General features: G+C 33.7%; 1 protein-coding gene across 1 annotated transcript; it reads left to right on the top strand.

The window, feature by feature from the left end:
• Window positions 1-433: 433 nt before the first annotated feature.
• Window positions 434-22,476, top strand: LOC123656052 (medium-chain acyl-CoA ligase ACSF2, mitochondrial). The gene is made up of 13 exons (XM_045591774.1): window positions 434-590; window positions 3,594-3,705; window positions 7,918-8,098; window positions 9,511-9,639; window positions 10,638-10,858; window positions 11,663-11,784; window positions 13,217-13,320; window positions 13,904-14,031; window positions 16,945-17,113; window positions 17,815-17,928; window positions 18,929-19,071; window positions 19,626-19,767; window positions 21,990-22,476. Exons 1-13 carry the CDS (start codon window positions 434-436, stop codon window positions 22,215-22,217), a joined length of 1,950 nt encoding a protein of 649 aa, XP_045447730.1. The 3' UTR covers window positions 22,218-22,476.
• The last annotated feature ends 2,021 nt before the right edge of the window (window positions 22,477-24,497 follow it).

Genomic DNA, 24,497 nt, shown 5'->3' with positions numbered 1-24,497 from the left:
CGATTAGCTACAAAAGTTTTTAATTTGCTAATATCACTGTTAATCCAACTAATCACCATGCTTGAATCACACCAATGATATATAGACGAAGGTTTGTAACGTAATGACTCTAAAACACTTGCGGTCAATCGAGCAGCTAAAAGTGTAGCACACAACTCTAGACGAGGAATTGTCATGGACCTTAGTGGAGCTACCCTTGATTTGGAACATAGCAATACAAGCTCCATAGGCCGATTCTGAAGTATCACTGAACGAATGTAGTTCAATGATTTCGGGAGAGTTAATAAGAACTAATCTTTGTATTTTGAAGTCCTTTAAATGCCGTAAATTTTGAACAAACCTTTGCCAATCTCTTTGGATATCGATAGGCGCAAGTTCATCTCAATGTACCTTATTTTTCCACAACCGTTGTAATATTAATTTTGGTTGAATGATGCATGGGCTTAAGAGTCCGAGTGGATCAAATATTTTAAATGAATTGGAAAGAATTGATCTCTTAGTTATACTATCATTTATCGAAATATTTTCAAATGGAAAGTACAAGGAAAGTGCATCTTGTGAATTTTCAAGATCATTTTCAAACATACTAGGTAGATTACATTTAAATTTTCTGAGATTGAAACAACCGTGTCTTAACGCCTTTGTTACAGAAGATTTAATACAACGCAATTGAAGTTCATCATCAGAACCGGTGATGATGTCATCAACGTAGAAATCTCGTTGAATTATTGTTTTAATTAGTACATCTTCCTGTTCTTCTCCCGATTGCCAAAGACAACGAGTACTTAGGAAGCTTGCACTGGACGTACCATACGTGACAGTATTTAACCTCAATGTTCGTATAGGTTTTCATTTTCATTTTCTCTCCATAGTATTAGTTGCAAATCACGATCGTTATCATGTATATCCACTTGCCTATACATTTTTTCAATATCGCCACATAAAAGATATTTATACTGACGGCTTCTAATTAAAATAGAAAATAGATTATCTTGCATATTTGGCCCTACCATTAAAATATCATTTAAAGAATACCCAGAAGACAATAAAGCCGAACAAACCATCAAATACAACACGGAGCCGCGTTGACTCACTATTTTGTTTTAACACAGGATGATGACACAAAAAATAGGACTTATAGGGTTTAGTAACTTTTGATTCCGTAAGATGACCTAATCCAGCATACTCGTTAATGAAGTTAGTGTATTCCAATTTTAATGAAGGATTTCTTTTAAATCTGTTTTCTAATTTCATCAGCCTAAATTTGGCAGTTTTGTAGGTATCACCTAGACAGTTAGGAGTGTCAAGTAATGGTAGCTTAACGCAAAACCTACCCGACTTAAGTCGATATGTATTTTCTACAAAACGCTTCTCGCAAGCTTCTTCACTCCAACTGAGTAAAGGACGTTTAGGGAGGTCTCCAATTTCTCAGAATTTAGGTAGAATCGTTTCATCCATATCATTCACAAGGTGATAATTTAGTCAGAACAAGGTTACACTGTGCGGATTTATGATTATTATTATTATTATGACATGAAGGGAGTGAACCACAAACTATCCAACCAAATTTTGAACTTCTCAACTTTATTTTACCGTCACCAATATATCTAGTTTTATTACCTATAATATCCCAAAACATATCGGAACCAATTAATAGGTCGATGGATCCTGGATCGTAAAATTGTGGATCGGCTAAAGGTAAGTTATGAGGTAAGTTCAGATTTTTTAAATCCATACAACACTTAGAAATATCTCCCATTATTTTATCTAGTATCATGCAAGTTAATTTTAAATTATATGAGCTGTTTATAGAACTCAGCTTTACAGTACAAGTTTCGACAACATTGTTTAAAGCATTATTGCCTATGCCAACGACCCTTACAGCATCTATGGCATCAGTATTCAAAGATAATTTTTTGATCAAAGAGCGAGTAACAAATGAAGACTAGCTTCCACAGTTCAAAAGAGCACGAACTCTTGTCGCTTTGTTAGTAATCGGATTAGATACTTCTATAAGCGTAGTTGGTAACAATGCTTGACTGTAAAATCTATTAAAAAAACACATGGAAAATTCAGCATCATTAGTGACTGCATTACACTTCTTTCTGAACTTCCTTTTCTGGATTGTGAAGTAAGCTGTTATGTTTTTTTATTACAATGACAAGGTTTCATCCGGCAATCACTGACGGGATGCCCCTGCCTCAGACAATTTACGCATAATTTATATTTTGATACTTCGTTTAATCTTTCTTGTATATTTTTTGATTTAAAAATAGGACAGTCATATATTTTATGATCATCATTACAAATAACACAATAATACCTGTGTGTCTTTTGATTTGTAACAGCAAACGTTTTTGTGTAATTTATATTCTGATTATATTTATTATTATATTGGTTAATAAAACTTATTAAATAAATCTAGCGTTGGGATATCATCTAAAGCATTTCTATATTCTTCCCACTTAATTAACGTTTGACTATCTAATTTTGATGAAAGCGTGTAAATTAATAATATATCGCATTTATCTGTCGGTTGATCCAGACTTGTTAGAGCACGCAAATCTTTATTTACCTGATCTACCAAAAAACGAAGCGACTTATCGGATTCACGCATAATTGGCTGTATGGAAAATAAAGATTTCAAATGATGATTAATCAGCGCTCGCTTATTGTTGTAACGCTCACAAATAAGGCTCCAAGCTTTGGAATAATTAGCAGATGACACTTCAAGATTTGAAATTAGCCTAGCAGCATCACCCTCCAAATAAGATGAGAGATAGTGAAATTTCTGTATCGGCGTGATGCGACTGTTGTTATGAATTAAGCTTTTATAAGTGTCATGGAACTGAAGCCAGCGGAAATATTGGCCGCCGAATTTTTCTATTTATATTTGCAGTAACCTTATACCTAACTCGCTGTGATCGTGTAAGCATTGAGATTGATCCTTGTGATCAACATTGTGATCATCTATTATTGTTTTAGCCATTGCAATACAAGAGATAATATCATAAACATTTTTGAATATCATATCAAAAATTAACCGCTCCAGCGGGATTCGAACCCGCGTCTCCGACTGACCGTGTCGGAGACGCGTGTCGACACGGTCAGTCGGAGACGCGGGTTCGAATCCCGCTGGAGCGGTCAATTTTTGATATGATATTCAAAAATGTTTAGAATTCCTAATGTGGGGGTAACACAAAAATAAAATCGTAGGTATAGATAATATCATGTTCAATATTATCGCGTTTATCCACTTCAACATCAATGCTTTCCGAATTTATCACTTCAATATCGCTTTGTAAATTATCAAATTTGACGGACAATGTCTCGAATTTCGATAATTTTAAATTTAATTCAACTAGTTCAATATTTGACACTACCCCCTCTTCTTTCACTTGAGCTAAATAATTCTTAAATTTAGTGATTTGTCCCTTTATAGAACTACGTTTTACTATTAATTCCCTCAAACAAGAATTAGATAACGACAATAATTAGATGACCCCTTTTCAGTCATTTTGCCAACCGATGATTATTACTATAAAATATAAATATAAATTTGCAAATAACCAAATACGTTTTTCAATGCTCAGGCGCGCTGTTCAGTTCGGAGTGCAATCAGGATTTAGGTGCAGGTTACGCAGCTGATGACGCAGCCCGGCCTCAAACCTTCGCAGCTGCGGCCACCCGTCACTGGAATGTTCGGCAAACAATTTTAAATAACCTGGGATACCGATAATTTCAATTTGTTATACCCAAATTTTTTATAATTATCTTAGACAAATATTTTAATGTGCTCCAAAATAAAAATAATATAATTATCATTTAGTATTTAATATTATTATTGATTAACTACTCTTACTCTTAAATAATAACCAACATCAATAAACTACATAATTAGAATATAGCACAAATAATTTAATCAATTATTCAATGCGTAAATGTATTATTGTAACTGTTATATTCTTCAAAAATAAGCGATATATAGTTTTTTTTAATATTAATGTGGAAATAGTAATTAGTTTCAAAGGAAATAATATTAATGGTTATAAAACACTAAAATTAACATTCACTTTCTTTGTTATAAAAAATATTTATTCCAATGTAGGTAGGTAACAAAAAATTATTTACTAAAAAGTAAGAACTTATATTAATAAAATAGTTTTAAAAACTGAAATTGTTTTACGAATTTCTTGTTTCGTTACTTAATTATTAATACAAAAATTATTAATTTGCTTTATAGCCAATTTTGTATAAGTTGTAACAGGATGATTACGGAACAAAGGATGGCACTGCTGTTCCTGGCTTCGAAATTAGGCGTGAGCTTTATTGTCTGCACTGTCCCTTTCGTTTTACTTGCCAAATTTATTGTATTTTTAACCGACTTCCAAAAAAAGGAGGAGGTTCTCAATTCGACTGTATTTTTTTTATGTATGTTACATCAGAACTTTTGACCGGGTGGAGCGATTTTGACAAATTTTCTTTTAATCGAAAGGTGGTATGTGCCAATTGGTTCCATTTAAATTTATTTGAGATCTAACAACTACTTTTCGAGCTATATCTAATAATGCGTTTTTACTTGACGCTTATCGTCGACCTACGTTGTATTATACCGCATAACTTTCTACTGGATGTACCGATTTTGATAATTCTTTTTTTGTTGAAAAGGAGATATTCCAAGTTTAGTACCATGATAAGGAAACCAGGATCTGATGATAGGATCCCAGAGAAATTGATGGAAATTCTTGAAAATCCACAATAACTTTTTACTGGGTGTACCGATTTTAATAATTCTTTTTTTGTTGGAAAGAAGATATCCTTAGTTTAGTACCATGATAAGGAAACCAGGATCTGATGATGAAATCTCAGAGAAATCGAGAGAACTTCTTGAAAATCCGAAATAACTTTTTACTGGGTGTACCGATTTTAATAATTTTTAATTTAATCGAAAGCTGATGTTTGTCATGTGGTCACATATAAATTTTATTGAGATCTGATAACTACATTTTGAGTAATCTTTGATAACGCGTAGTTACTTGACTATTTTTTGTCGGTCTACGTTGTATTACTCGTCGATGTAATTGAAGTCGGTTTTTTTTCGTTTGCGAACAAACACAATTATTTTAGCCTCGGCTCTGGTTCTCGTATCGGGCTGGTTTTAGATCGACACCTCGACGTGACCTTTCTCGAACACGATGGCGAATTTTGTTTTCTTAAATTTCTCCTTTAATATTAGTTCCCCTCATGGGCCACCAATAAATGTCTTCAACGACACCCTGGGGCTTAATTTAAACCCATAAATTTAAATTTAATATTTTTGCGAGCTAATGTTATCTTTGACTTAATGATTTAGTGACAGATGATGTAGGTAACTTAAAAAATAAATTATCGAAGCAAACGACGAAACGAATTACTCGCGGCGCTGTAGTTCGGAACAGTTATAATCCTAATCATAATATTTTTACAACCCCACCTTATCATTTTACTATCTTATCTTAACAGACAAAACAGCTAAATAAACATATTAAACATCAATCCACAACAAATTAAACTAATGTACCACACAGCAGGAAACTTCTTGCTCAAAATATGGTGCAGCCCGACTGAGGTAGTACCTCGATCTTACAGAAGATTAAACTTCGACGACTGGCTTTTTGCACCGAAGACGCTGCTGGCCGTCTTCGGCTTGTGCATTTTAAAGCCAGCAGTTGGATTGTTATCCCGCCATCGGTCGGCTTTTTAAGTTCCAAGGTGGTAGTGTAACTGTGTTATCCCTTAGGTGCCTCTCACGACACCCACGGGAAGAGAGATGTTTGCCGACCTAGTTATATATTTAAAAAAGTAAAATAAAATCTTCCGATGATCACGAAATACGAGTACAGTGGTTATGTCTATAAACATCTTTACGTCCTCGATATATTTGGTCATCATTGGAAATGGAATCCGTGACCACTATACCAGCAATCGGTTCCTTAGACCACTGTGCCAATCCATTGTCATAAGTACATTTCATACGCACACCATTTCTTCCCATTTTTGTTATGCTTATTGTTCACTTATACTTAGATAACCGTCACCTGGTTTTCGCAAAAAATAATAAATAGAAGTTAAAAAAAAAAAACTAAAAAACACGCTTCTATCAATAAATCAAACTAAAAAGTAGAAAATCCTCTCAAATTAGTGTATTGTAATCGGTCCTCGATAAGTCCTAAGTTTAAATTTAATCTGAACGTTTGAAGTTGGTTAAAATGAAGTCTAAAGGAGTCGGTTACAAAAATACAAACATACAGGTGAAGCAAATAAAAGCGTGTAAAATGAAGACATTTTAAATGAATATATTAGCGTTATACATAAACAGCAATGACGTTATAATGAATAAAGTGATAATGGCGAATGAACAACAATATACTTAATGCGAATACATTCAGTCTTTGCTTGATAGCGGTCTGACTTGGACATATTTAACCTTATTCGATAATGTTCAGAAAAAATGTTCTGTATTTATCACGAAGGTTCACAGGTGCTATTACTGTAAGGTGCGTTTCGAAATTGTATATTATTTTTATTATTTGAAGCCGTTGTGACACTGTTGTGACATTTATAAGCTTATATTTATTTTGATCGCGTTTGTTTATTTTAACGTCTAAAATTTTTGTGACATCAATTTTAGAATAATCGTTTTAAGAAAATATTGCTATAAAACCTTATTATTATGAAATGTATATAGTGTTAACTTATCACAGGGTTATAAAGTGACAAAAGAGGTTAAGATCTGAACATTATTATTTTCCGAAAATGAAATAATAAAAATGGCGATATTAATTTCTTATATAATAAGTAGTTCGCTTTTTAAATTAATATTCCTGTTTTATTATTCACTCGTCGACTCGACACACTTTGTTCTGTCTTGCGGACTGTCAAACGCGTGAGTTTAAAATAATTTTTGTAACTAAATTATTTGTGTACTAAAAGTTGACGGTAAAACGTTTATTTATAACTAGCGACCTGCCCCGGCTTCGCACGGTTGCAAAAACTATCAGTGTTCCTGCACTATATTATGCATGTGTTATACATATAACCCTACCTCTGGAATCACTCTATTTACTAAAGAAAGTTTGCGTAGTTTTAAAGATTTAAGCATACAGACAGCGGAAAGCGACTATGTTTTATGTTTATTCTTACTTATTTTCCATACGAGTATACTTTAAAGTCAGTAATTTATGTTGTATTAACTTTAAATATAACAATCATCAAAGATAAAGTAAAATAAAATCAAGTTTTAATTATGATTTTAAATATTGTTTTAATTATATTATTATAAGCAGAAACCATGAGGCGTTACCTCACTCACGTTTATACTTTGCTGTACTGTAATTAAAACGAAGTTTCTTGTATAAATTTCAAGTTCTATTCGGGGTATAAGGAAAATATTTATTCGGGTCTACATTTTTTATTATGATTTTTTTTATCGATAAAATTAAAGAAAAACTAATTTATAAAATCATCTTCACACATTTATTTTATTTCCAGTGAGTTATAAATGATCATAATATGAATATAATGATAGTAATTACAGTCGTCAGGTAGACTATTAGAAACTGTTTAGCCATCATACATAGACTATACATAAAAAAATGCGCTTTTTTTTTTTAAATTTACGGACGTTTTTTGCTGGCGCCTCTGCAACGCTTTATAAGGATAGGGTGTTGCGGAGGAGCCACTTCATTCCAAAAATATTTTAAAATTTAAAAGAAATATCTACGTCATTAAGAGTTTAGAGGCTCTTCTCTAAAGTACATTAGCTTTTTGTTGTTTCTCTCGAACTTGTACCATTAACATTCTATTAAAAAAATGTATATAATTATGGAAAATATCTTCATTGCATTGACGGTCTGTGTCTAATGACATAAATTACAGATCAGTTCGCAAGCTACAGACAGATCAAGGCAGTTACCTTCGTAACCCTGGAAGTGAACCTCTTACTCACGCCACATTGGGTGACGTGATAGCTGAAACTGCACACAAGTACCCAGGCCGAGTTGCCATTCGTTCTGTTCACGAAGACCTTACTATTACGTATGAAGATCTATTGAATCAGGTAAAATTAAATTTAAGGATACTATTAATACTTAATCTTACTTAATCTACAAATTAATCTAATTTCCTTTTTCCTGATCGTAATCAGAACCTTCTTATGAAATTATAGACTTATTGTTTTATCATCGGCTGACGACAACTTTTTAAGTTATTAATAAGAAATCCAGAAATTTTTGAATAATTATGATTCAAATAAGTCTTAAATAAAAGGGTGTTAACAAAACTTGAAACTTATTTTAAAGATAGCTTGTAAGTTTGGTTGAATTTCATTGTTATTATCATTGTAAAATTAGTTGCAATTAGATAATATAAAGACTGTTGAAAAACGATTGAAACAGCATTATTTTTAATTCTTATTTATACAAGCTTACAGAGCTTTGCTCCAGACAAAATTAATACAAAAAGTGTGTGTGTGTGTGTGCAATTCACAGTAAAAGTGAATCTTCTGAAAAGTCATAGCAAGATACGTTGTGATTTGTTTTATCGATGATGATCAAGGTCTCGTGAAAAAGGTCGTAAGCGCCATGCAAAAAGCGTCACTTACGCGTTTTTATTAGTAATTTATTCTATTTCATTATCTCCTGTATGTACATTTATGTGTTTGTTTCTTTATTGTGACGCATTTTCGCTTCAATGAGTTTCAAATAACGACGACTCTAAAGTAGTTAATAGATTATTGTCCGGAGATTAGATATCCTACGTGAAACTTCAAATTTATGATAAGGAATACAAATTATGAGGAAATTGAAATCATAAAAACACATTAGTGCCAGTAGGTAAATTAGTCGTCATCATAAAAATTCAAATGATATTTATAGCCATTTTTACAAAAAACAGAGATTCTATCCGAAAATAACGGTTAATTCTCATAATGGTTAAGCAAATCGCTGAACAGATCTTGTGTAGTAAGCGCGGATGATGCCGTGCTGGAACAATAATTTCGAGATCATTTTGTGGTACACGCGAAGGAACTAATATGTCCAGGCTCTCCAATAATATTGGATTATTATTATTATTTATCCATCTACTAAATGCAAAATGCGAAGATAGAATATTAAAAGAAGTATTTCCCGTCTAAGACATAACGCTTTTAGCCCAACCATACCATACACAAATTTTGTTACGGCAATAAATAATATAGCCACCACCTCTCTTCCCATGGGTGTGGTAAGAGGCGACTAAGGGATAACAAAGTCTACTGCGGTCACCAATCCGTCTGCCCAGCCATTTTTGGCGCGAACTTGTGGAAGCTTATGTCCAGCGGTGGACTGTATTAGGCTGAAGTTAGTGAATAATAAATCACTTCAGTTTCTGCACAGAGGCTTTCACTTTTAAGACAGTCTCTCTGATCGACTGTAATAATGATTTAAGTTGTGAACGAATGTGTTAACTATTGTAAATTCTTCTTTTCAGGCCGATTCCTTAGGATGTGCGTTAAGAGCTAATGGTTTCGAAAAAGGTGACAGGTTGGGAATTTGGGCACACAATTGTGCGGGATGGATAGTGGCTTGCGTGGCAGCCTCTCGTGTTGGATTGGTTTCCGTAAGTAGCTTATAAAAATCCTAAATACATCTCAAATTAATTTTATTATATTTTATACTGCATTTTAGAATTTTTGTTTAGTTTTTTTTCAATAGTAAGTTCTATTATATGTTCCAGTGGTATTTTAATGCCTGTAGTATGTGGTATTTTATTACTACTGATAAATTTATCTACATAATAATCTCTCTGGTGTAATAGTGCGAATAGTCGTCTAAAACACCGACAGTTTGCGAATTTTATTCCCGCTTGAGATGGATATTTATAACTTTACAAATATCTTTATGTTTCGAATGTCTGTCCTTGTGGGTATCCTCACCGTGCCTCGGAGAGCACATTAAGCCGTCGGTCCCGGTTGTTACCATAAATACCTGATAGCGATCGTTACTCATAAAAGGGAACATATCCGTCAACCCGCAGTGGGGCAGCGTGGTGGATTAAGCTCTAATCTTTCTCCTCCATGGACACTGGCTGAATCGTATCGTATCGTAAAATAATAAAATAATTTTGGGGCAATACATATATTATACGAGTATATATATATATATATATATATATATATATATATATTTTTTTTTTTTTTTTTTTTTCACTAGGCCGGCAAAGCCCCCAGGAGCCCTGGTCACCTTACTCAGCAGCAGGAACACAATACTGCTTGAAAACAGTATTATTTTGCTGTGATCTTCTGTAAGGTCGAGGTACTACCCCAGTCGGGCTGCTCCATATTTTGAGCAGGAAATTCCTGCTGGGCCCTACCTCAGCTATTTTATATTGACTTTTAATACAATTTATTTTTACCTTAAATTAATATTCTAGAAACGTGTTTTTATGGTTCAGTTTCCAATTTGCTAATTTTGTGGGAGCTTCAAAAACGTTATATTTTACAATTAAAATTAAAAATAATTATAAAAATTCAAATATTATACATACATAAAAAAATTATGAAAGGTATATTTTCAATAAAATTTCGATTTATTAAAATTAGTAATTTAAATTTCTAGGTATTTTTAAATCCCGTGTACGAGAAAAATGAGTTAAAGTTTTGTGTTAACAAAACCAAAATGAAAGGATTGATTATTGGTGATAGTATTAAAAATAGAGATTACTATGGAATGTTAAATAAAATTATACCAGAGCTGCAGACGTCAAAAGAGTTCTTGCTAAGGTCACAAACATTTCCAACTCTAACTTCAATTATAAGCTTAGGAAAGGAAAAACTGAGGTAAGTAATATTAACTGGATATCAATTAAAATTTTAATATTATTTTTGAACCGATACAGCACACTTTTTTGTATAAAGTATAAAGGTGGTAAACAAGCGTACGGTCCGCCTAATGGTAAGCGGGATACCGTAGCTTATAATATTGTATGCTGAACACCAGAAGCATTGCAAGCGCACTGCCAACCCAAATACCGACCCTACCCTAAAACTCTCCAAGAGCTCTACCTTACTCACCACCGGAATACAAAGTTACTTGAAAGCAGTATTATTTAGACGTGACCTTCTTTCTTCTTCTTCTTCTTTTCTAAGGCACTTCCTCAGTTGAGCTCCTCACAATGTCGATTATGATATTTCCCTAATGGTGGTAACTGCGGAGTTTCTTGCCAATTCTTCTCTGCAGAATCTGAAACTTAAAAAAATAATAAATTGAATTGAAATTTTAATTTGTAAAATGACGATTCGAAAGTGCTTTTGATGACTATTTGAATAGTTATTTTGGATTTTGGTTTTGACTACTCAAAAAACAAAAAACATTTTCCGTTTACTTTATTTTAAAAACACCCCTTAATCTAAATTTGGCAAGAAAAAAATATATTTCCTACTTATTTAAATATCGCGAAGTATTTTAAGAAGACCACAATAATTGTGTCCTATATTGCTCACCTTATGACTTGACATTAGGGTATGTAATTGTAACACTCGTAAATTTGATCAATTTTTGAGTCACATTTTAACATACTCTACAATGATTCAAAATAATAATATTAATGGTAATTTTAAAATAAATTATGTTCTTTCTTACAGTGGTGTAACCAATATCGACACTTTAATAAACGACTTTAAAAACAATAGCGAAGTGTCTAAATATGGACAGGAATTGAAGCCAGAGGATCCTAGTTTATGTCTTTTAACATCTGGAACGACCGGTAATTGGCAGACTATTATTAATTCTAGAAAAGTCTACTAAGTATATATTGTATTATTTTTATAAGACAGTAATAATTTAATAAGTCACCGTGAACCCACTCAATACTCTGAAATGTAACTCCCGATATTTCGGAGACATTGCAGGCACCATGGTCACGGGTGATTGGGGAGCTACGGTTGTTTTCAGGGTAGAATCTAAGGATCCACTTTCTACATTCTTTTTCGTCGCGAAATATGGGTAGTGTCAAAATGACAATCGTTATAAGAAAAGAAATCATTATCTTGACTCGTATCTTCGTATAGAATAGTCTAAGAGCTGGTTGGAGATCGGCCTTCACCGGCTTCACCCTTATCAGAATACGGGGATAAAATACGTGAGATGTTTAAGAGGGGGAGGGGGTCGAGTCAAATCTCATCTGATCTTACGTTGGAGAGAGGGGGAGCCTCGGCAAATACCACGCAATTTTTTAAACAAAATATTATACTATTTTGGTCCATTTAATCCAGATTGTACATGTTTAAGATTTAATCTTAAGCGTAATCGTAATATCATTAAGATCATTCACTAATTCGTTCGAAAGAAAATAATTTCATTCATACTTCGACGTTATACATCTACTGACTGTCAAACCACCATATTTGTTTTATGCCAACGGCTTAGAGTGGCTAGATCAGAACGAAGTTGAAGGAGCAGATAATTTTACTGAAAATCATATGGACACGTTGGTTCCCATAATCTCTCTTGAGACCGCGCATGATTCTCCGTGGACTGAATAAGAGTAAATATTTATCTTTTTTTTAATCACAGTAGTTATGATTTAGGTATTCTATTGTTACATTTTTATTACACTTATAATTAAACTCTCGGCAGTATTGATTAATAGTCTTAACTAGTCGTAAATAAAAGACCGAAGCATTTTTTTTTTACAATAACAATCCAACGCGTTTACGTAAGAAACCCACATTTTGAAAAATCTCACGTGAGATTGGGTGTTGGGGGAGGGGGTTGAATAAAATATCACGACATCTCACTAGGGGGGGAGGGAGATTACAGAAATTTTATAAAAACATCTCACGTAATTTACGGACGCCCCCTAACTCGATGCGACATATTTTTTATCAAATATAATTTATAAACCAATATGCCTATGATAACTTGTCTACCGAAAAGTATTCATAGTTATTTTTAATTTAATTCATTTTACTTACCTTACACAACATGTACACCTTAAGAAACTAAACTTATAAAATTTATCTTATCTAGCATTTAGATAAATTTTTATTATTTTATTTTTTATATAACATATGGCTTGCTTACTACTATCTTTATTATATGATTATCTGAATATTTTTTACTGAACTTAATCAGAATATTTAACGATAAAAGAAATATTACCGCGTAAAAACTAACGTATCATTTGTATGTTTCAGGCGATCCTAAGGCAGCTATAGATTCTCATTACAATGTAGTCAATAATAGCTATTTCGTTGGCAAGAGATTGCTATTTCAAGAACACCAAACTGCATGTTTACAGGTACAAGTAATTTATACACAAAATTTTAAGTGGAAGACAACTAAGAGAAAAATAATTAACTATGTCAAAATTAGTTTCCTCACTATCCTTTCTTTCTATCCGTCTGGTTGAATTTTTCGCACTCTAAACCCAAAATAACTGAACAATACAAAAATATTATATAAAGGAAAGATATTCTATATTTCAGCAATCAGAATTTAATTTTCGCTTATAGATAAAAATATAATTTGGAAACAATCAATAATACAATATGCTGTGTGGCTACGCTAGTAAAAAATATAACCACCCGTTCTCTTTCCGTGGGTATTGTAAGAGGCGACAAAGGGATAAGAAAGTTCCTATATCAGCATGTGACTAAGGAAAGCCAGCCCTGCGGCCATCAACCCACCTGCCCAGTGTGGTGACTATGGGAAGCCCCACTATTACCGGCTACGTAAGATTACTAGTGGAGCCTGGATGGGGATTACGGTAAAGCGTGAACTTGGGGTAGCCTATTTCAAGCAGTGGACTGCGATAGGCTGAAGTAGAATAATACAAAATCACTAGTATACTCATATATTTATACACATTTCTTTGGTTTTAGGCACCACTCTTTCACGCTTTGGGCTCAATAATAACAATGGTTGGCCCATTACGGCATGGTTCAACTATAGTTATAGCCGCACCCACATATAATGTAGCCGCTAACGTCCATGCTCTTTGTGCTGAGAAGTAAATAGCTTTTTTATCTCTATTATAATGTTAGAATGGTAAACAAGCTCAAGGACCGCCTGATGGTAGGCGATTACTGTAGCCTATAGACACCTGCAACATCGAGTGCGTATCATGTTGTTGACCCCTTCCCCCGATACTTCGGATTTCGGTTTTCAGACTCACGGGTCATGGGTAGACTTGGCAACATGCTTGCAATACTTCAGGTTTTGCAGGCGTCTATAGGCTATGATACCCGTTTACCGTCAGGTGGGTCGTACGCTTGTTGTATACTGACCTAGTCGTATAGACTCCCCTAGGAGCTCTGGCTATTTTACCAACCCTATCACCATAGGAACACAACACTCTTTGAGTATGTATTGTATTACTTGTATTATTAAGCTGGGACCTATTATAAAGTTGAAGTACTTCTTCAGTCACGCTGCTCAAAAATTTTAGCAACATCTTAGGTCCTTACATATGAAATTGGTGTTTTGTATAGTGGGAAAATAAATTCGATTTTTTATATATATAATATATACGTTTTATTAATCATAGTATGTACCATTGCTCTCTATGCACTTTTGCCATTTTATAGGTAGTTCATTGATATCTTTACTAAAAACAAAAACATTCGGACCGGAATCAATAAAATGTTTGAAGTCGGCTTGGACTGCCCCATTGGAGTTGAATTTTTTTCCTTGCAAGAAGTTATCCAAATTTCAATAAAAAGGTAATCTGTTGAGGCAAGATCCGGGGAGTATGGTGGATGTCTTAGACATTTCAACTGAAACTCCTCTAATTTGGTAGCCGTCTGTTGTGCAGCTGCTAAGGAGCTAGCTTTTCAATCATGGTTTGTAGTTGCTGACAATAGACATCTGCCGTAATCGTCTGGCTAGATTTAAAAAAGCCGTAGTTAACGACACTCGTACTAGTACGCCAAAATCTCACAAGTAACTTTTTTTTGAGACAATTGTAATGATTCGATTTAAAATTCCTTCTTTATTGTGTCGATTGAGTAATGTAACGCAGCAGCCTAAGCGCGTTTGTTGGCTTGCTTCACTCAATTCCTGAGGTACTCACCTTTCAAGCTTTATTATCTTCCCGATTTGCTTCAAGTGGATTAAAAAGTTTTATCACTAACACCGTAGCCTGCAGCTAGCTCGGGCGTGATTTGTAATGGATCCGCTTCCTCAATAGCCTTCATTATTAACTTTGGTCTCCGGCCATCCACGGGGCTTGTTCTGCAGGTCGACATTTAATGGACGAAAGTGTTGGAACCAAAAACGCACTGTGTTTTCTTTTGCGACATCGCAGCCGTACATATCATTAACCCTTCGAACCGTTTCTACAGCACTGGTGCCACGGTTGAACCCCTACTCGTAAATAACAAGATATTTCGCACGCTTCAGCCTGTAATATCCTACTACTGGGCATAGGCCTCTTAACCCATGTAGTAGAAGGATCAGAGCTTAATCCACCACGCTGCTCCAATACGGATTGGCGGATATATTCCCTACTATGAGTAACGATCGCTATCAGGTGTATATGATAACAACCGGGACCGACGGGTTAACGTGCTCTCCGAGGCACGGTGGGGAGACCCACAAGGACTGTACAAACACCCAGACCACGGCAAACACCTGTATGGCCAATACAAATGTTTGTCATGTGCGGGGATCGAACCCGCAACCGCCAGCGCAACAGGTACAATCCATGGCTGTAACCGTTGCGCCAACGCGGCGTCACGGATCACAAGATATTTCAAGTTTTCCATTTTGTAAACTGCATAAAGCAAGGTTGAAAAACATAATTGTAATTGTGTTTGCTCGCAAACGAAAAAAACCGACTTCAATTACATCGACAAGTAATACAACCTAAGTAAACGAACAAATTAACAAAAGCACTAGTACTAACTATGATTTTTGAAGGTTCCCCTCGATTTCACTGGGATGCTATCATTAAATCCTGGTACGACCCTTAGGATACACTACGATTTTCGATGGTTTCCCCCGATATCTCTGGGACCCCATCATCAGATCCTGGTTTCCTTATCATGGTACCCCCCTGGAATATTTCCTTTCTAACAAAAAAAGAATTATCAAAATCAGTTCATAAATAACGAAGTTATCTCAGAACATACATTAAAAAAATATATATACACGGTCGAATTGAATAACCTCCTCCTTTTTTGAGGTCGGTTAAAAAGAGGAAAAAACAAATGAATTACGGTTTTCGAAACGCAAATGCATAAAGAGGAATATTTGGGATCAAAGCGGCTATTACGACAAAACGCCAACTTCATATGTAAGGACCTAATATTTCCTGCTTTGCTCTACCTCGATGACTGACATTCAATGACATTTACAATTAAGAAATTATTTAAATCCTGATACAACAAAGTAGAGAATCATAAATTGTTTTATGAGGTGACATTTAAAAAAAATGTCCCTAATGTTACTAAAGCCTGGTTTCTGTATTTAAAACCGTTACCGTTAATTTTCGAACTACTTAATGTTCACGTCGTCTTCGTAAATGAATGCCTTTTTTGGTTATAATTCTCATTTAACTAAAACTCCCACTAATTATTAATTACGTAGTTGTAATTGTATATCAGTAAATGCGCTCATTTAAATTTTTTATTGCTTTAGTCAAAACATATTGTAATATATTTCAATATTTAATCTTTTGTAATTTTTGTAATTTATTTTAATTTTTTCCTGGTGTCCAATAAAGAATACTTATTAATATTATAATTTAGTGTATATCTATTTGGATTGATTTTTATTGGTCATTTAACAAAATATTTATTCTTAAACTAAACAGCAATGTTTCAACATTACTTTAGTTTCAATCTGACCTGAAGACTATAATTATGGCAAATTTTTAAATGAAACCATTTATACATACATCTTATGTATTTATAATTTTTAGATGTACAGTAATCACTGGGACGCCTACGATGTACGTCGATATTCTATCACATATTAAAGGCAAAAGTAATTTACCAATTAAATTGCATATAGCTCTAGCCGCTGGCGCCCCCTGCAGTCCAGAACTGATTAGACAAATGAATAAACAAATGAATACTGATTTCGTGAGTGTAAGTACCGTGATATAAAATGCATTATATTAGGGATAGAAATCATCATCATTTTTTGGAATATTTTAAATATATCTTCAAAAACCTTATTATATTTTCTGAGTAATCTATAATTATACCTAGTTTAAATTTTATAGAGTACATATTGTACAGAGTTTATATTAGTTATATATTTTTACTCGACTACCTACTTTGTGTGCCTGCAGTAAGTTTAAAACAAAATTGTAAAAAATAAAGGTATTTAAATGTAAAATTGTAAAAATTTTCAAATGTTAAACACGAATACTAAAATAAATATTGGTATGTAATCTTGAAAAAAAGATGAATACCACATCAAATGGTAAATAAACGTATAAAATGACGCCACCTGTCGAAACCCTATTGGGTTCCGCGTTATTAGCAAATGTCGTAACGCCTTCTATCGCTTATAATAATAATTAATTTCTTCGCCTTCGATAGATGGCGCACAAAAACGTAACGAGGTCATTCGTTCAGTAGATTTTACTCCTAATACTTTTTTCTTACCGAGTACCTCATATGAAAATTTAGTAATTAGTATTACTAAGTAAAGTAGTAGTAATTTAGTTTAAGTTTAGTATTTAATTTTTTGTAATTAAAAAGTACGTTTGAAATGACAAAAAAATGAAAAATAACGCAAACAAAAAAATGGACTATTTATAATATATTGTTATTTATTGTAGGCACTTTATGGATTAACTGAAACAACGGCCTGCGTGTTTCAATCGCAAGTTGGAGACAGCGTGGACGTCGTCGCCGAAACAGTTGGTTATATAACTGACCATAGCGAAGTAAAGGTATAAAAACACATAATCTATTATTTTTATTTCAATATAAATTTATTGAAACGAACTATAGACGCCTCCTTGCTGTGTGAGAACGGAGTGTGTCGCAGTATTAATAAAATAATAAAGTAACTGTCGAACTTTTTTAAGTGCGAACTTTTCTAACTATTTATTACAGCTTTTTCCATTACGTTGTCTTACGATCTGTTACTGAGGGGTAATGCTACAGATATTGAGACTGTATTTATTTTGCAAAAAGGGCTATTCGCGGCATATATTATGATCTCGGAGCTCGAGTCTCCCTGCGGGATGTTTTTCATAAGGTAGACAACACAATAACTTGTGTTATTATTGTGTTATTTATACAATATATTTATAACAATATTATCTATATTGACAAGAATATCGATTGTTTTGATATAAATAGTAATTAATCGCAGTGTAAAGACGAGATGGAATAACAAAATTATAAATCCAAGTTTCCGACTGCGCAAAGTAAACGTTTTCATTCTGGATTATGGTATTCGAATGTATAATAAAAACCTACAAACAATTTTGGAATTATCTCAACATAAATTCAGTCTTTATCGATAAGTAATTAATATGTAAAGTGATTATTCGTTTCAAGATTACATAGTTGATAAAGATGTGTGGACTCAGTGACGCTATATTTCATGCAAGATATTTATAATTTTGTACTAAAGAGTCTTTTTTCAAAAGAGTAACTGCGGAGTTTTTGCCGATTTTTCTCTGCAGAATCTACATTCCAAATCGGTGGTAGCTTCACTTTAAAAAATAATAAATTTAATTGAAATTTCAATCTGTAAAATGACGATTTAAAGGTGCTTTTGAAAAGTCTATTTAAGTTATTTTTTTTTTCGAAAAAACATAATATACATATCGGTTCAAGAGGTGACTTCTTTATTTTCATCATTTTCTCGTTATGTTAGTTTTAATAGTTATTACATTGCGATTAAACTATTTTTTAATAAAAATGATAAATTATTTGCAGGTAGTTGATGAAAAGGGAGAAATTGTGCCATTTGGTACTTCTGGAGAACTTATGGTCAAAAGTTACAGCAATATGATTGGCTACTTTGATGACCCGGAGAAGACAAAAAAAACTTTTACAGAAGATGGTTGGCTGTACACAGGGTACGACATTATCATTTATTTTTTACTACTAGAAAGCTTACATAAAACAGACATTTTACGTTATATTCGAACGACAGATTTTTGAATTAAAACTTGATTAGAATAATTGTGATTTGAAACTCGATGAAACGAAAATGTGTAACGATAAAGAAAGAAATACATAAGCCTATGAGTTTGCAACAAAAGTTTTGGCACTCAGTCCAAGGTATTCCCGGCTACTTAAGATTACCAGTGGAGACTGGATGAGTGTTGCGGAAAACCGAGATGTGCGGCGCGAACTTGGAGAGACCTACTTCCAGCAGTGGACTGCGATAGGCTATGTGTGTGTCAAAATTATTTGACGATTTAGCTTAGTATCATCTTAAATTTAATTACCGTTTAAAAGATTAAAAAATATGAATATGTTATTAAAACCATACTAATATTGTATATATTTATGTATTTGCCACGCTCTGAAAAAAGATTTATGATTGAACATAACTTTTTCTGTTAGAGATTATAGTGATTGGAATAGATTTAAAATAAAAATCATGTGCTGTTCAATTTTTTTTCAGCGATAAATTTACAATATCCCCCGACGGATACGGTAAAATAGTTGGACGCTTTAAAGACATTATTGTACGCGGTGGAGAGAATATCGCACCGAAGGAAATTGAGGACTTGTTGAATACTCATCCAGATATAATTACCAGTCAGGTATAGCTTCTTTATTACGCTTTCAAACAAATGCTACTTTATGAAGTTTCTCACCGAAGAGTAAAGAGTAGAATAATAGATATCGGTTAATGATAATAACCAGTTAAACGAGTAATTTTAATATTTGATTTTTTATTTTATTTTATACTTTATTGTACACCACAAATATATTATAAAAAAAGCGTAAAGATAGTTACAGACAGTGAAATACAATGGGCGGACTTATGGCTAAATATTTCTTCCAGACAACCCGTTTTATTACATATTAATTTTATTACGAGTACATACTAGTATAAAAGATACAATGCGTAAAATTACATAGACATTATTATATATTATATGATCATAGTTCCTCAAATTTATTTCTTCCGTACACCGTTTTTCGATCCATTCTGTTTTATGTAGGCCAGATTGGTTACATAAAAATAATCGTTACTTGTGTCTCATATTCACATGTATGAATCAAAAATGCATAATAATCGTGTTTGCTCCCAATAAAAAAAAAAACGACTTCAATTACATCGATAAGTAATAAAACGTAAGTAGACGTAAAATAGTCAAGTAAATCCGAATTATAAAAGGTTACTCAAAAATTAGTAATAAGATTTCAATCAAATTAAGTGAAACCAAGTAGGCCGACGAAAAAATAGTCAGGCAAATACGTATTATTAGTAATAACTCGAAAAGCGCTTGTTTGATCTCAAATTTAAATGGAACCACGTGACATGCGCCACCTTTCGATTAAAAAAATAATTATCGAAATTGGTTCACCTAGTAAAAAGGTCCCGAGGTAACATACATAAAAAAACAGTGTTCGCAAAAGAAAAGAAAAAAGGGAACTGAACGTTCCTAGGGTAAACTAGCGTTGTTTCTATATGAACTATAGTTTTGTACACGCTCTCTTCGCCTATTTCACAACAACCAATAAGATTCATTTTCACGATAGAAATGTAGGCTCTGGAGACTGAATTTATTATTTTGAAAAAAAAAAAAATAATTTCAGCCGCTTTTTTTTTTTTTTTTTTTTTTACGACAAATAGGCAGGCATTTGACCACAATCTCACCTGATGTTAAGTGACGATGCGGTCGAAGGTGGAGCATGCCTGCCTAATAACAGCCTATTCACTCTGGCCTTGAAGGCACCCAGATTGTATCGTTCGGGAAACACAGACGCGGGCAACGAGTTCCATTCCTTAGCTGTGCGCATCAGGAAAGTAGAGCCAAAGCGTTTTGTGCGCGTAGGTGGCATATCGATGACATAAGGATGGAACGATCGACCGCGCCTAGTGTCCCGATGGCGGAAGGTTGTTGGGGGAATTAGATCGTGTAATTCCTTCGCACACTCACCGAAATATATTTTGTAGAACACCGACAGACGAGCTACCCTACGCCGATGATCGAGACTCTGCAACTTGGTGTCTGTCAGAGTAGGGTCACCTATGAGTCTCTTAGCTCGTTTTTCCACCGAGTCCAAAGTTGCCAGTTGGTATTTGGCGGATCCATCCCAAAGATGGCAGCAATACTCCATACAAGACCGAACTTGTGCTTGGTATAGTTGGAGCAGCTGTTCTGGAGTGAAGTATCGCCTGACCTTAGAGAGAATACCTAGTTTTTTTGCTGCAGTTTTTGCTTTGGACTCGATGTGTTGCCCAAAGTTCAGATTGGACCCTTACCGTAATGTAGGTTATTGAGGCTCGAAATATTCTTTTAATTTGATCTCGGATCATCAAAGAATACTCAAAAAGTACGCATTATATCTCGACCATATTTAAATGAGACCACTTGACAAGTATTAGCTTTTCTTACTGACAATTATTGAAATTAAATACATTATATTATTATTAATATTGTACAATTATGTGTTTTATTGACGCCGCGTTGGCGCAACGGTTACAGCCATGAATTGTACCTGTTGCGCTGGCGGTTGCGGGTTCGATCCCCGCACATGACAAACATTTATATTGGCCATACAGGTGTTTGCCGTAGTCTGGGAGTTTGTCCCCACCGTACCACGTTGGAGGACGTTAAGCCGTAGGTCCCGTTTGTTATCATGTACACCTGATAGCTATCGTTACTCATAGTAGGGAATATATCCGCCAACCCACATTGGAGCAGCGTGTTGGATTAAGCTCTGATCCTTCTCCTACATGGGGAAAGAGGCCTATGCCCAGTAGTGGGATATTACAGGATGAAGCGTACAATTATTTAAATAATAATTTCAGATAATTGGAGTAGCAGACGAAAGGCTTGGCGAAGAACTTTGCGCAATCGTAAAACTTCGGGAAGGTGCAAGTTTCACAGCTCAAGAGATGGCGACCTATTGTAGTGGAAAATTAGCTCGTTTTAAAATTCCTAAGTTGTTAAAGACTATTGATGAATTTCCGAGAACGGGATCGGGAAAAATAAAGAGATATAAGTTAAAAGAATTAGTTGAATCTGGAAAATTATGATTAATTAAATACGAATATTTTAACAAATTGAATGGACAAAAAAAAGATGAACCGCGCGGTGCCACCCGCCTTTACGTAATTGCTCCTTAATCACGATGTGAAACATTTCTTAGCTAATGCTCCTGGTTTGACAACAATCGCTTTATAAAAACAAAAATATCGGCGCGGTAAATCTGGTGTTTATCAAATTCAAATAATATACATATATATTATTTAATTAATTATAATATAAATGTTGAAATGTAAACTACTTAAAATAAGTTTAATTTTTTTTTCGTCGATTGTATTTATTATAATAAATTATTTTTTAAAACATTGTGTTATTATTATTTTCGTTGTATATTTGTACTTGCGATTAGTTAATAAAATATCTACTAATGTACCAAAAGTACGCACTATCAGAAAATAAATAATTTACTATATAATACACAAACATTATTACTGACTGTTGCGCTGGCGGTCGCGGGTTCGATCCCCGCTCACGACAGATATTTGTATTGGCCATGTAGATGTTTGGCGTGGTCTGGGCGTTTGCGCATGTGTATTGTGTGTGTTTCCGGACTCCCAACACATGAGAAAATCCTACTGGGGGATCCGTTGAGTGTGAAGCGTTTTTTTATTTATTTTTATTTTATTCATGCCGCTACTATGGAAATCCTGGTTAATTTTTACTCCTTTATATATATATATATATATATATATATATATAATTCTACTGCTCGTGTGTTTGTTACCTAACTCCTCTTTAACGAGTGGACTAATTTGGTTGAAATTTTATATGTATGAAATGGGTTCTTGGATGCTTTGAAAATACAATTGGAGCCAGTATGTGGAGCTACTGACAGTAGGTCAGAAATTAAATTTGGTAGCTGATATTCCGGGAAGGACAACGTCTGCCGGGTTTGCTAGACAAGTTTTAAAATTTTTCGAATCGTATTATGTATTCCTTGAAAAACAGAACTTTTTTAATGAAAAATGTTTAAATTTTAAAAGTAAATAATAAATTGATCATAACTGTACTTGTGACTAAAATCAAAATTAAAAAAAAATCTAAATATATACTTATATAAGTGCAGAAAAAATAATTATGTCAAAAAATCTAAAGGTTTTGATAAGGGTGCTAATAAAACATACTTCTTTTTAATAGCATTATTTGCCTCTAAAAATTTTCATTGTCCTCTAAATTAATAAGTCAGCCACAAATAACGAGCATCTGAATGATACTATCTCAGCCACTTATTATTATCTTCTATGTAAGCCACACTAAATACAACTCAGCGTGGTGGTTATTTTTAGCATCCAAATTTGTAACAGCATTCAAGCAATAAACTTCTAAAATATTAATATATGACATCAAATAAGATATTCTGTTAGCTTCCTTATATTCTGTTAGCTTAGCTAAGGAATCCAATTATGGGGTACAGCCAGCAACGGGAATATATATACTGGAACGCTTTCAAAATAAAACGCTTAGAATGATGTTCAAGATTCCATGACGCATCAGCAATAAATATATGTATCAAGATCCAAAAATTAATACAGTAAAACAAGAAATCATGGTCTTTGGCACTAATATCAGAGCAGGTTGGCACAGCATACAAACGAACTAGCATCAAAACTGGAAGGAGAAGGGAGCCTCTGATGACTGAAAAGGCATATTGTTACAGGTCTAAATAAAAGATTTGTCTAGCCAGCATAATTACGGATTTGTCAATAGACATGCCATCTGTTGATTCTAAGTCTCCCAGAATATCATTCGGACAAAGTGGTGGCTTGAACCCGATCTCCCAATTTGGACCCAATTACAGATGCTTATAAAATTTGATAAAAATTGGTTCAGTACTTTCGGAGTGTATGGTCTACATACATCGTGACACGAAATTTTTATGTATATAGATAATACTCTTAAAGCCAACAAAATTTTACCGGAGACCGCGAAACACTGACGAAAGAAGTTCACACTTTTGGTATGGTATTAAGATAAAGCTTCAGAAGGGCTTAAAACTAAATACGTTTAAAATATATCTAATGCTGTTTGCGCCTAAGTGCCTATATCAATATAATGGCAAAGACGACGCATAGCTGAATAGATTAGATAAACTTACCGGGAGCATATTGTTAACTACCGCGTCATATATTTTTGTACCTAAGGCAAGTACTTTTACTTCTCTTCATGACCATTACAATATCGCGAGCACATGAATTGTAAAACTTTTATTAATCTAGTTTAGTCGTTTACTCTAAGAAATTACTTCAGTTTGTTTAAAACTATATTTACGG

The sequence above is a fragment of the Melitaea cinxia genome, chromosome 8 (assembly GCF_905220565.1).
Source record: "Melitaea cinxia chromosome 8, ilMelCinx1.1, whole genome shotgun sequence".
Taxonomy (NCBI): Eukaryota; Metazoa; Arthropoda; class Insecta; order Lepidoptera; family Nymphalidae; genus Melitaea; species Melitaea cinxia.
The sequence above is the reverse complement of the archived record's forward strand: the minus strand, read 5'-3'. Positions and strand labels throughout refer to the sequence as shown.